Source organism: Gallus gallus, chromosome 12 (assembly GCF_016699485.2).
Source record: "Gallus gallus isolate bGalGal1 chromosome 12, bGalGal1.mat.broiler.GRCg7b, whole genome shotgun sequence".
Taxonomy (NCBI): domain Eukaryota; kingdom Metazoa; phylum Chordata; class Aves; order Galliformes; family Phasianidae; genus Gallus; species Gallus gallus.
The window spans coordinates 12,843,420-12,857,165 of NC_052543.1; the positions used below are offsets into that span (position 1 = coordinate 12,843,420).

The window sequence follows — 13,746 nt, forward strand, 5'->3', positions numbered from 1 at the left end:
TGTGACAATGCAATATTTACTCCACCTTACAATAGTAGTATGCACAGTTCAAACTTTAAAAAACTGCAGTATAGAGTTCATGCCATAGGGATATGTTTATAAAAGCAAATGGTAAGGTGAAGATGATTCTTGACATTACTCTTACATTCAATCTTTAGAATTTTTGTTGAGTCACATACAAACTCTTCAAACAGAATGACTTTAGCTGAAATATATACATACTCTAACTTTTGTCCAGAAACACCAGAACATATAGAAGGAAACAGCAGAAGTCTGAGGCATCAAAAGTAAACTCCTTCTTGGTATTTCACTAATTTGTATTGACACAAAAGGCAGTCCAAGTCAAGCCCAAATTATGGACTCTGCTTAAGTTCCAAATCCCAGCCTGCTAAAGCCAACAGCAGAATTTATAGTTGTATTGAATACACTGTATTGAAACATTTCTTATATAAAATATATACATCAACATCTGAAATATATCTGTTTTGTTTACGTTCCATAAATGCCCATCTAGTTCTGCAGAAACATAGTTCAGGAAAAATACTTCCAAGGAAAACTACTCATGGAGCAATTCAGTTAGAAAGATGCATATTTCTGTGTAGTTCTAAACTTACATAATTTTTAAAAATAATTGTTGTTTACTTGCTTTGATTTTCAAATATGTCTTTGATCTCATTCATTAATATTCATTAGTCCTCTGATGTTGGACTAACAAGAATCTTACACATTTATGAGAAGCTATTTAAACAATGCTATCAGACAGGTTTGTTCTGATTTATGTTTTTCATCAATACTGACAATACTTCATTCTTTGTATTCTCCAGCATTTTCTTCCAGCTTCCTGAAACTATAGTTTACGTATTTCAAAACAAAGCAGCGCTCAAGAAATGCATAACTATTCCCATCAATTATAAGCACAGAATCCTAAATGGATAAAACAGCATAAACACATTATATATGTGGACAGAATGAATAATGCCCATACTCAGAGTATAATTTACTTCCATGTTTTGCATATATTATTTATGTTTATGATGGAACGTCTCTGAAGCTAAGAAGAAAAACACAGCCTCAACTTCTCAGCTTAAAGAATTTGCTTGAAATTGGTCCCCAAAATCAGCACAGTATTGTTGGCAGAACAGAATACCAACCACTCACAGGAGCAGCACACGTGCAGTAAGAATAACACACACAAACTGATAGATACTTGCCCTCTTTGCAATTAAAAATAATAATAATAATAACGTTGTTTTCCTGTTTAGTTTCACCTGTTAGCATTATATACAAACCAGAACTTGAAAGCAGGAGTGGTCCTGTGCGATATACCTGTAATACATACACTGCAAGTTACAAACACCCAATCCAAATGCTGATCAACACTAGAGTAACTTTGGCAAAGCAGTCTTGTGCTACTACACTCAGTACGTATGCAAAGATAATGAAGATACACAATAACACGCAAATAAACAATGCTTCTTCAGAAGTAAGCATTCATGAAGTCAGCTCCAGTAACTTTTATTTCTCTGAGTAACTGCAACACCCTTTTCCTGAAATAACATTTTGGCTGAAGGACAGAAATGACCTGACATAAGCGTCAGTGCTAACCAAGCAGTGCCACCCACACGTTCACATTTGCTTAACTAGCACATGGATTTATCCTCTATTAAGAGCAGTCGATTACTGTGTGTCCGTTACTGTTCTTAGCTTCTGGGCTCATTGCTATTTCAAAATTAAATCTTTAAGAACAGATACAACGTATTTAAATTTCTGACTCTTATTATTATTCATAAAAATTCTGAGATAAAGCTACACCAATTTGAAGCCACCTATTACTGCTTTCTATCTAGAAATCACACAAAAGCATCCATCAGAAGTTTCTGAATGACAGTACCATAAATGCACGAAAGCAGTGAAGTGCACGATTATACCTTGTCTGCTACAGAATTCAGAGATCAGAAGACTTGAGTAGGCACACGTACACCAGATTTTCACACATGGAGAAGCAGTTGCTCTTGGCTCAGTTGGAAATAATAACAAAGAAAAAATTGAGAGAGCTGAGCATCCCCAATTACAGACTTCTGGTGTGTCTCACAAGACACTCAGAACCCAAGAGAACTGGAACCTACAAACAAGAACAAATATTTCGAGTGTTATTATACATCAGAAAGTTGGACAATTTCTCACTAGCATCAGAATTGGATGATGTATAAAGCTGTGGATGTTAATATGAATTGAGTTCTACATTACTGTAGAACTTGGGAAAAGATAAGGAAATAAGTATTCAGTTTCTTTAGACTCTAAGAATTATACGAGGTATTTACATAAACCACATGCTGTGGATAATCACCCATTTCTAATTCTGATTAAGTACAACACCAAGTCTTATATATCAGCCTCATCAAAGCTAAGTATGATTAGTCTCCCTCCAAAGAAAAATATTTTCTCACTCTACTTTTTCCTGCTCTGTTACCCTTGTTTCAGTGCATTGCCATAACACTCAGCTGGACTAGGATTCAAGTTCATCAAATTTGGGCACACACAACAAAGTTTAGACACCTTTCAGATGCAGGTTCTTTTTCCTCTAAATATCTAGGAATATACATTTAACAGAGCCCACTTTCTTGTGATCGTTATTGGTTCTTGACTGAAAACTGCAATTAGTTATGCACCATTGACTCACGTATGAAACCTTCTGTGGATATATTGTTCGATAGGACCATTAATAAGCAAGCATTACAAATTCCAAGGGATTGCACCATCACTCTATTTTGTTTTTTATTTGTGGCAAAAGACAGTTAAATACTGTATATTCTGTAAGTGCATTACACCAGAGAGGAAAGTTAGTCTGCCACATGAATTAAGTAAGTCAAGAAACCAAAACAAAACTAGCTTACCTTGTGCAAGCATTACCTAATTTTAAACAGAATAGAATTAAATTAACGCATTGCCGTTTTATTTTAGAATGCACCTCGGTAACGAGTGAGCTTCACTACAAAAATAAAACTGATGGCAAAATAAAGAAACAGAGGAAAACAATTTTCATTAGTTCAAATGAAGCTAACAAGGGTTAGCAGCAGTAAAAAAAAAAAACTACCTTCTTTAAATTCCAAAATGAATCTCTTCTCCTGACCTTTTTAAAGCTTAAGATGCATACGTACACAGAATAAACAAAGTAATTTGAAAGCAAATTCACTGAATGCACCTGACCTTTAAAACAGCACAGATAATTTTGATCAGATTTGCACAATGGTAGTCTTGGTTTTTTGGTAACAACTCAGATAAGAAAAAAAAAACTAGTTAAGGAAAAAAGACAACATATAACCATAACCATAATATCTTTAAATTTTTTTGGAGATAGACAACCATCTTAAAAATCTCAGCATCAGGAAAGATTCCTCTGCATTTCCCAGAGTATCCAGCTAGAGGCGCTCAATTCAGCTCTAGAGAGAAAAGCCCCTTCTGACAGTTAAAACAATCTTCTGTCAGACAAATTGAAGGACAGAAATCTACCAATAATTCACAGGTAGAAGAAAAAAATGTAAGTTACACAACTATATAAAAAGATTGGTTTTGATAGGAGTGGCCAATAGTTTCCCAGTAGACCACTTAGTATACAGGAGGCTGTTCAAACATCTCTGGCTGATTAGCTTTGATTTTCAGAGCTGAGGAGCAAAATCAAGATCTACAGTGATGATAATAATAATCTAGTGAGTACTGCTGACAAGTATGAAAAACCTCTACTTACAAAGAACACATTCTCAGAACCAAACACAAATTAGCCATAGGTGAAGCTAGCTGGCTTCCCTTTGTGGACAGACAAACGTCACAAGAGTTGCAAACAACTGACTTAGCAGCACTTGGCAAATTAAACAAAGAAGCATTACACTTCTTGCAAACCTTAAATTAGCTTACTGCAAGTTGATTCTTAGACTAAGTTAGTTCTTAGTTAGACTTCTGTAGGGAGCGCTGATACGGAGAGCTAAGAATCTATTTAGATTAAGAACACATAAGCTCCACCAGCAGAGTCATTCGGCACTGATGGTGACAAGAAGGTTCCATTCAAGCTGGCAACCACAGCGATAAAGTCTAATACAACCAACAAAGACTTCTGAATAACTGAGGTTTGGCTTTGTTGCTTTTAAGAAAAGAACAAAAGTGAGTAAAACAGAGAACCTCATTAACTTAGTAGTTAGCCAAAACTAAACTGCATTTGCACAAGGACAGAGGTTTTTTTCGTTTCAAATAATGCATTTCAACACTACCAGTTCTGATTCTGTACTACTTGGCTTTAAAGCTTAACTTCTTTGCATTTACAAGAAATTATTCGGTTTAACAAAGCACTTACATCTCAGAATAATCATAAAGAAAGTACGAAAAAGCCCTTCTAACGACATGAATTTGTAACTGGATATAGCAGATGCTTCCCTCCAGAAGCAGAAGCCCTACTACCGCAGGGCTATCTACAGCAGCAACCCCAGTCGTGTGTGTTGGGTCACTTCATCCACGCTCAGATCTTTCAAAGTGAACAGTCTAACATTTGACGCAGCCTCTGAGAGGGTAAGAAGCAGAACAGAGTTTATAAACATTTGAAACAGGTGTTACTGAGACACATTAAGGCAGGATCATGCATAAAGCAGTCCTCCAGAAATGGATTCTGTCATTTCTCTCCGTTGCTGATTCATTATTTGATTCTGTTGAATGCCAGCCGAGTTTTTCTGACTATGGCTACAGTCATATTCCTCTTCTGCCAAGTGTTTCAATGTTCTTTTATCTCCTTTGTTCACAGTGGATTTTATCCTACAGCTTGTCTTTTGCCACAGCTATCTGATATCCTCATCTGTTCCTAATAAGGAGTTTAATTTATTTAGCTTATCACAAAGGTTGAGGAGGGAGTTGATCACTGTGTACAGACACTTTAACAGCCTGACAGTGCATTCTGACAGCATTCTGACCTTGCAGAGGTATACAGGACCTAGCACCTCAAAATACACATTAGAGAAACTGAAACTTGAGTAAGGGCCAATTTCCAGACAGAGTGTAATTTAAATTAGAATATGCTGAAAAAAAAACGGCAGTATTTCAGCTTATCTCTACAACAGACCACAAGTATTTCAACTGCTTTTGAGAACTAAGAAGCTGCCACCACCTCTCAACGAGGAAACTCAGTAAGAGATTGAATTAGTATGTAGTCTACTTGAGATCACAGTCATACCCATTTAAATAAACCTGCTGGACAAAGGGAAGCACACGCACAGGTACAGCTAAGCTAGAAGGCCTCATCTCCTCAGCTGGGACAATACCTGAGCAAAGCAGCACTTTCTCTGTTCTACTGCAGCGTACACCGAGTTCAGAGGATAAGAGGAACTCTCAGTTGTCCCAAGTTTCCAAGAACCATTTTCTGAGCTGTAAGGAGATTCACCCAACTCAAGTAACTTCCACTTGTCTCTCCAGTCCTGGTAAAGCCTATGCAGGCAAGAAAGAGGGTGCTTTTATTTTTTTCTAATACTATCTTCACACCTGTATTTCAGTGTACTGGCAAAGAAAGCTTAAATACACTCCAAGTGTATCTCAAAAATGAGCATTACACTAAAAAATACAAGAAAATACACCTCCAAATTCACAGAAATAAACCTCTTTGCACTTTGGTATTTTCTTCGCAAATTTTAGAATACTTGTCTATGTCTTTAGGCACACAAGTACTCTAAAAATATTTGTTTTCCTAAGAAAGATCCTCCATTTATGTGTCTATTCCTTTAAAAATACCCATACTAAAATGTCCTACTTAGTCTAACACTGAAATACAGCAACCTGTACCCTGTCTTCAGAAAACACAGGAAGACTATTTGCACTCTGAACATCTAACCACAGTTAAACCTATTTAAATCCAACATATTTATATAACAGCTGAAAAGACTAATTATCATTTTGTTGTAGTTACAGATAGGAGCTACAAGGGCTGCTCCAAAAGTAATGCCTCCTATTTTATTATGTAGGCCCAGGTCATTGGAGATGGATGTTGGTGGGGTGGCAGTAGGGGTTGAACCCTTCCACCCATAAGCATGCAGGCTCTTGTTCATCACTGCTGAAGGTGTATAGCTAATACTAGTGACTATGTTGAAAAACAGTCATTTGCAGCTGAGAATCTGCTCTATCAAACAGTGTTATTGTGCTTTTTGTATCTGTTGCTGTTTCCAGGAAAATAAATAGGAAGCATTACTTTCAGAATGACCTACGTACAATGAACAAAGGACTACAGTCCAACTGCCAAGAATAATACAGTCAACATCCATTATAACTAATAGCTTTAGAATATTTATTAGTTTATTGTGTGATAGTTCATACTTAATTAAAAAATGACTACTTTTATACAAATGTGTAATGGTAACTGAACCAAAAATAGTACTCAGTCTACATACAACAACAGTCCAAAGAAGCAATAATTTCATGAAGTAATATCACTGCAGTTACACGATAAATTAAGTATCTCTTTGATGGAAGCTGGCATAGACTGAAGTCTAGGGTCATGAAACTTTCTACTGAATGCTGTGGAGGCTATTAACACTTGATTTAAGATGTGCATGTTTGTATTTTGACTTCCCCATAAATACACACACCTAGTATCTCAAATATGAATACATATTTTCCTCAGCAAAGCACCTCCCTAAACAAAAGTGATGGAAGAAATTTTTAAACCTTAGATTTGGACAAGCTCCTTTATGTTCTCTCCTTCTCCTATTTCTTTCCAAAACTCAATGTTTTAAAGTCAAATTTGACCTGAAAACTCCCCCATAATGAATAAAATTCTGCTATTCTGAAACAGTATGCATCACAACTGTATCATTCTTAAATATTTAATAACAATACATACATACATAAAAAGAGACTGGAAGCCTGAAATCATTAGATGTCCTCGCACAAGAAATAAAAAGGAGGCATGTATTTCTCTGCAAGTGTAATTTCAAAATCCTTTCACACAAGAACCTAAAGACTTGTCAGCTTGGTTACTCTGCTGCTGTATATTAAATAAGTATGTAATGAAGCTACCGGTTTTGATTCATTGCGATGCCAAAGATCATGGGTAAAGTATATGAAATTAATGGATGTTTTTTAAAGTGGAATATCAAGAAGGCAGTACAAATCAGGTACAGCATCAAAAAGGACAAAATAATGACAAAAAGAAACCACAGAAAATCCAGCAGCACTTCATTTTAGTGACCATTAAGAACAACAATAAAGCATGAATGTCATTTAAAACTGATGGCCACATCCAAAAAGACTATCAAATACTTCACACACCATCAGTCCAGGGCATCACAATACTGTTCTTATTAACAGAACACTGATTTCCAGTCTTAATATAAACTGAATGAAAATTTGAGCCTTGTATGTTACCTAGTGCTTTCTAACATGCATTCACTGTCTCTGTTTTTCAGGTAAGACTTGCACGTTAATCCAGCAGACCAGTTAAGATGTTACCCAAATTTCAGTACTTGCGTAACACCATTAAAGTGAACAGGACAAGTAAGTCAGTGTGCAATGATTTCCTAGCACCTTCCGAGGCCAATATCAGATCCTTAGAAACATAAAGCCTTCACAAATCTGTGCAAATGCTAAGGATAAAAAAAGAAAAAAAATTCTTCAGAAGAATTAATTTAAATGCCTTTGGCTATTGATACCCTAAGTCACAGCATTATTTTGATCCAATAACAGGCAGTACTACAGCTCAAATACAGAAAATCTATACTTTGGAATATCGATAGACATGAAGCTGATGAAAGGATTTCCTTGGCTAGATGCATTACACTGCAAGTTTGATGAGCTACAACAGGAATATTAGGTATCTCTGGGAGAAAAACACATTCTGATTAAAATCAAAAGTGGTAACTGTGAGATGTAAATAAACATGTTCTCTATTTTTGCCTACAAGTTTACAATCAGCTCCTTTACCTACTCAAAAACAGCCTTTTCTGCCATCCTGAATCACCTGCAGGAAGCTACCTACCCCTTTGGAAGGTAACCTCAGTCCTCCTGGTCCAATACCATTCACTGAGGTATTACATTTTACTGAATATGCACTTAGGGTCCATTTATGGTACAGGATTTCCTTTGTAAGTGCCTGAATTACAAACAGGAGATTTCTTTTAAGCAGCAAATGCCTGATCTGTTCCTCGTAGGCACACAATCAACATACATAGCTGTTAAATCTACGCCTGATTCAACCCACCCCACCTCTGTAATAAAGGACTTCTGCAGAAGCTCTTTCAGCTGCTGAGTCATTAATATACTGGCCTCCGAGACAGCAAGCAAACTGCTTTTACTCACCAGTAAAACCACATCAACTGGAGGGTAATAAACAGGACCATCTCCAACTTGCAGAGACAACAAACAAAAGTATGGGAATCAAGTTCAACTAAAGCAAGTTGCATTTTCACTAGTAAAACTTATTACTGCTGAAGGTTGCGAAGCTGTTCCTTATATATCCTCATTTTATACTTACTTTGTGTGACCAAATGTAATTTATTAAAAACTTCTTTAAGGTGTGCATCTTCTCCTACCACTAATGAGAATAGCAAAGCAAAAAAAAAAAAAAAGAAACCCTCTAAGAATAGTTGAAATGTAAGTGCAAAGAATCCATGCTAAGATAAACAAGATGTTTAAGCTATAATTAAAACAAAAAAAAGATGATGAAAATACGGATGGTATTGGGAAATACAAGTACCACGTAAAAGTAATGAACTGTAATGCAGAGAATAAAAACACTGCTTACAGATCGGTACCAAATTCACTGGGAATAAACAGCTCATATTTCAGAATGATTGTAATACTACAACTTGAGCTGTAGAAGTCAACACAAGTTTTGTCACAGACTTTATAATCAATACTTAGGCCACTTAGCAGTAAGCATTCCTGATTTGTTTGAAGCCATTTGCATGCACACATTCTGTACACAAATGAGCTGACAAGGCTGAAATGTGGCAATATTGTCAACTTTCTTAGAAAGGCAGTTATATCTACTTGTGTAATTTTATGTATTTGTAATGGAAATAAATTAATCTGTAATCACAGTGGAGAAGAGAGAATGACATTTACAAAACTCAGTAATTCTATTTACCGCAAGTGCACAAAAGGATTCGTGTGACAGATGACAAAATGAATATGACAGGATTATACATTGTGACACTGCAAATCCTATAAAGTACACACGCAGTTGTAATATGCAAGACAAGGGGATAATCCTATTCCCAACCTGAAATTACATGAGTTGACCCAGGCCATTGTTTCCGCTATCATTCCTACATCCTCCAGTTTTCCCGAAATGTAAAAGCATTAACTTGGTCACTAATAAAGCTGCAAGCATAAAATTCCAAGGCCATCAACCTAAATTTTTTACTACTACGACAGCTTTAGTTTAACATTCTTCTCACTGCAATGGGACCAGGAGATAACACTCCAACAGTGGGAACAGAACGACAGAAAGTTGAATGTCTGAAAAATGGACTGAACTAAAAATACATTTTTGTCAGAAATTAAAACAAAACAGGTAGGGCCTAGAGCTTTCACGTGTTGTTGTCTTTTCTAGGATTCCCCAAGACTATAATAACAACACAACATTAATACAAACAGCATGCCTTGAAGAGCTTTAATAAGAACTCACGTAGGAAGTGCTGTACAGCTGATATTAAATGAAACTAACAGTGGTTCTGCCCAAACATTATCAACCCATCTTCAAACATGGGGGAAAAAACATACCAGCCATAGTAAGTGCCAGAATGGACAAGTGAACTGAACTCAGCTTTATGAGCACACCACACCCAGCACTTAAAAGCAGCGAAGCAACGTGCGTGTGCAATTTCTTTCCAGCACACGGAATGCAACTTCTAAAAGCAGAAATGGTTCTCCGCCGACAATCAAAGGTTTAAGAACACTCAGAAAAAGAAAAAAAAAAACTACAAATGCATTTGAGGAGAAATATGAAGACAGGTTATGCAATCAGGGCAGCTCCTACGTGCTGGAGATAACAGACATCCTGCCCTGAGGAAAAAGGTGAAGTCTTTCATGCACTTTTTCCACTAGGTGCTTCTGTGACTCGATATGAAATTAAGCAGCCGAGACCTCAGGACGTACCCCAGAACGCTTTATTTGCATCACTGACATCTAGCATTCGGAAATAAGTTACTAGGAAACCTGCCTACAGATAACATGTTGCATGCAGCTCTTTGAACTGTACATCATATTCTCCTCTTATTAACAACATCATCATTTAAAGTAACCACATTCATCCCCAAAAGGGTCATTTAAAGCAGTTCTTTTTCCCCTTTCTCGAGCTCGCACCTGAACACCTCGCACGGTATTTCATCTTTTCCCTACAAAAAGCAACTAAGCTGCGTGGCCATCCCGTCTCCCCTCCATTCCAGTCGTTTCTTCAGAGATTCGTTACAAACTTGCAGAGCAGAGCCGCGCCTCAGCCACGTGCCACCCTCCGGAGCACGAGGGGCTGCACGCTCCTCACCTCACCTCACCCAGCCCTACCCCGACCCCCCAGCCGCCCTCACACCGCCAGCCCCACGCGAGGGGAGATGCCCAGGCAGCTGAGATTTCCCAGCCAGGAAACCAGTGAGAAACACATCCGAAAGATTTCAGAGCATCCCAGCTCGGGGGAAAAAAGGGGGAAGAAGGGGGCGGAGAGGCAGCCTGAAGCCCAGCGCGGGGTGGGTAACGCTGCGGCGGCAGCGGGAGGCGGCAACGCGCTCAGCCCTGAAGGAACGGCGCACAAAACGGCACGGCGCTTCCCACCCAGCTCTCATCAGCAGCCGCCCCCTCCTCCTCCTCCCGCTGGAAAACCCAGCGGTACCCGGAAGGAAATTAACACAAAATGGAGACTTACACTCCGTCTCCTAGCACGCATGCGTCACTCCGGCGGAAAGGGGTGTGCCGACGGCGGCTCGCAGCAGCTGAGGGGCGGGTCGGTGCTCGGCGGCCGCCGCGTGTGGTGATCGAGTGGGCGCGTTGTCCGTCAGCCTGACCAGGGGGCCGCCTCGTGCCCCCCGCCTCGTGCCCCCCGCCTCATGCCCGCCTGGGGCTCGGCCGTGTGAGGAGCTGTTTGTGTGTGAAGAGTCCCGCAAGGTGTGTGGGTGTTGCTCTTGACTTCTCAGAGTCCCACCGTTGCAGGCATAGAAACGAGCGTCACAGCGTGTGCCTGCTGGTGTTGCCAATTCCCTGCTTTTGTTGCACGCTGGAGATAGCTTAGGTCATGTTGAAATGCTATCGGTGTTCCTTTCTGCTCGCGGTCTTTTCTCTGCAGTGATAGTGACGCTCCATGCAGGCGGTGCTGATTTCCCAGCTGCGTTTGCTATCAGTGCTCCTCAGTTGTGCATCAGAGCCGCAAAAGGCCCCCAGCGGCAGCAGCCCTCTCCGGAGCAGCGCTTCCAGCTCTCAGTGATCACCTGTGCTGTGGAGGAGTTGTCCCACCAACCTTTTCCTAAAGGGAAGAAGCCTGGTTAATAGCTGGCTTTGTTCTCTTGATCTGGGCGTTTGCATTGAAGACGAAGCCTTAAGCCTTACAGCATAAGGCAAAGCTGCCTTGGTCTGTAGGAGAATTGGTCTGCAGCCTGGTGTCTGAGAAAGTTCTCTTTCTTAGATAGATAATTCAATGTATATGAAGTGTAGATGAATGAGCTGCTGAACATTACTGTCAAATGGCAGTGCTGTGGGCAATCAGATATGCTGGCCTCAAGCCCAAAACCTTGAGTTTTATTTTATATTCCAAAGGAAACGAGTAGAACCAATAGGAGATAAATTTGATGTATTTGATAACTTTGATATATTTGCTGGAGCCAATTAATGAATGCTGCCACAACCATTGGCCGGTATTCCAAGTATCACAGCTTCTTATTTTACTTACACTGATGACAATGTTGTCACCTACCCATACATGTGATGCCAAGCGTCCTTATTATTAATACCAGCAGAGCCAAGATTCCCCTTTGATGCCACTGTCATGGATGGTGCCTCAGTACCTGTACTTCCATACAGCAAGGAGTCCCCTGCCTAATCCCCAAAATCACTCCACACAGAAGTGACAATATTAATTCCCCCTGCTGTTACACATTTTGCTAGCCCTTCATGACAGTGCACAGTGACAGCTCCCTTGTGTCAACTGCCAGCAAAGCTACCCCAGATATGTCCCTTTTACAGTGCATACACCTGTCTTGTAGGATTATGCAACTGATAATCCACTGCTGGCAGCTTTTCTTGACATATATCTACTTGATTCTGAGAAACATACTAAGTATTCATTTTGTTTACAAAAGCAAATGCTGTGTATACCATTCCCATATCTAGTACAAGTATTTTGCTGATACTGGATTGCTTTTGTACAAAAGTTAATGATTATCTTCTGCATTTAGAGCCTGAATGACATACAGCTCTTTCCCCCAAATTATGAGGCTATCACAAATTCTAATTTCTGTGTAGTAACTTTTGACTCTCTGAAGATTACTGTGTACTTCCTAGAAGTCCTAACAAGAGTTCCTAGTGTTGTTAATGACATTACAGTTGTGCATTGATTTTATTACCTTGCACTGATTTGGTAGTTTTCTTCGTGTCTTATTGATCTCACTGAACTAAGTTAATATATACAGCAGGCAAATAGCAGAGATTCTATTTCCCAAAATTGACTCAATTTGTCATAAAGGAAAACGAATAAAGTGAAGTCAGTCACTTCAACAGCTTAATCAGAATCACCTCACTGCCTTTAAGTTATTTGACTTTTCTGGTCATCCCACCCTGCAAGGATCTTGCATTTCTCTTGGTGAGATGCTCTGCTGCCTTTAACTGTTAAGGAGGCTGTATCACTGGTAAAAGCAAATACTGTCAGACTTAACCTCTACATAGACAGTTTCACTGCTGTTGTCAAGTGGAATACCATTCAAATCAAGAGGTAGTGTGTGAGATGATGTGCTCATCAGCCCTGATGAAAATGTACTCATTTATAGTTCTATGCATGTAGCCCCTCATTTTCTACTCAGTATTTTAAAGCACTGGTCAAATATATTCTCTGTTTTCAGAATTTGCAAGCAAGCAAAGATAAAAATTTAAGACTGTTTTGTTGTCCCAGGCAATACTGTGAACACAAACACTGTACTGAAGCATATGCTGAATAGAAATTAGCCTTCAGTAAAGCAGCACATCAGAAAATCAGATTAAATTTGTCAGAAAGTTTTAAAACTAACAAAAGGAGGAAGAGCCCTGAATATTTTTCAACAGTGCAAACTGCAAATCCTAATCTCTTCAAAGAGCTCAAGTCATAATTCTCAATTTCTACCAATGCAATCTGTCTGTAACCAGAGATTATGTGTTACATAAATATGTGCAACTGCTAAAATATGTAAAAAGCAGATGAAGAGGTGGGTTTTTGCTAGAGCAGAAGCTTTTGCTCACCAAAAAAAAAAATAGCTTTAATATTCTGCTATTAACAGAAAAAAAAAACAAATGCAATACATAAGCAAAAGGGTAGTGTGTTTCTAGATAATCTGCCTCTAACATTCAACTGAGCATGAAATCTCTTGACTAAAAAATGAGTAGAGATCCCAGGAAAACATTCTTTCAGCTCACTACTGCTTATTTGTTCTATTGGACAGTGTGCTTTCTTCATTCAGACTGAGCTGCTTTATACTTACGCAGAAACAAAACTTTTTTCTCCCTCTAATCCTTAGCAGAAGGAGCCCTAAGTATCTTCCCAGTCTT

General features: G+C 38.8%; 1 protein-coding gene across 12 annotated transcripts in view; it reads right to left on the reverse strand.

Annotated features, from left to right (window-relative positions):
* Positions 1-10,919, reverse strand: part of FHIT (fragile histidine triad) — a 512,804-nt gene extending 501,885 nt beyond the window's left edge. For 8 of the 12 annotated variants that reach the window (XR_006931286.1, NM_001277802.3, XM_046899953.1 and 5 more), the window contains exon 1: positions 10,886-10,919. Coding sequence is in view for 3 of the 12 variants with exons in the window: in XM_046899953.1 (XP_046755909.1) it covers positions 10,886-10,906 (21 nt within the window). In the remaining 9 variants the exon portion in view is untranslated. Of the gene's footprint in view, positions 1-1,928; positions 2,123-5,300; positions 5,464-10,885 lie in introns of all 12 variants that reach the window. The other 4 variants (XM_046899959.1, XM_046899957.1, XM_046899955.1 and 1 more) reach the window with 2 other exon arrangements.
* Positions 10,920-13,746: the final 2,827 nt, after the last annotated feature.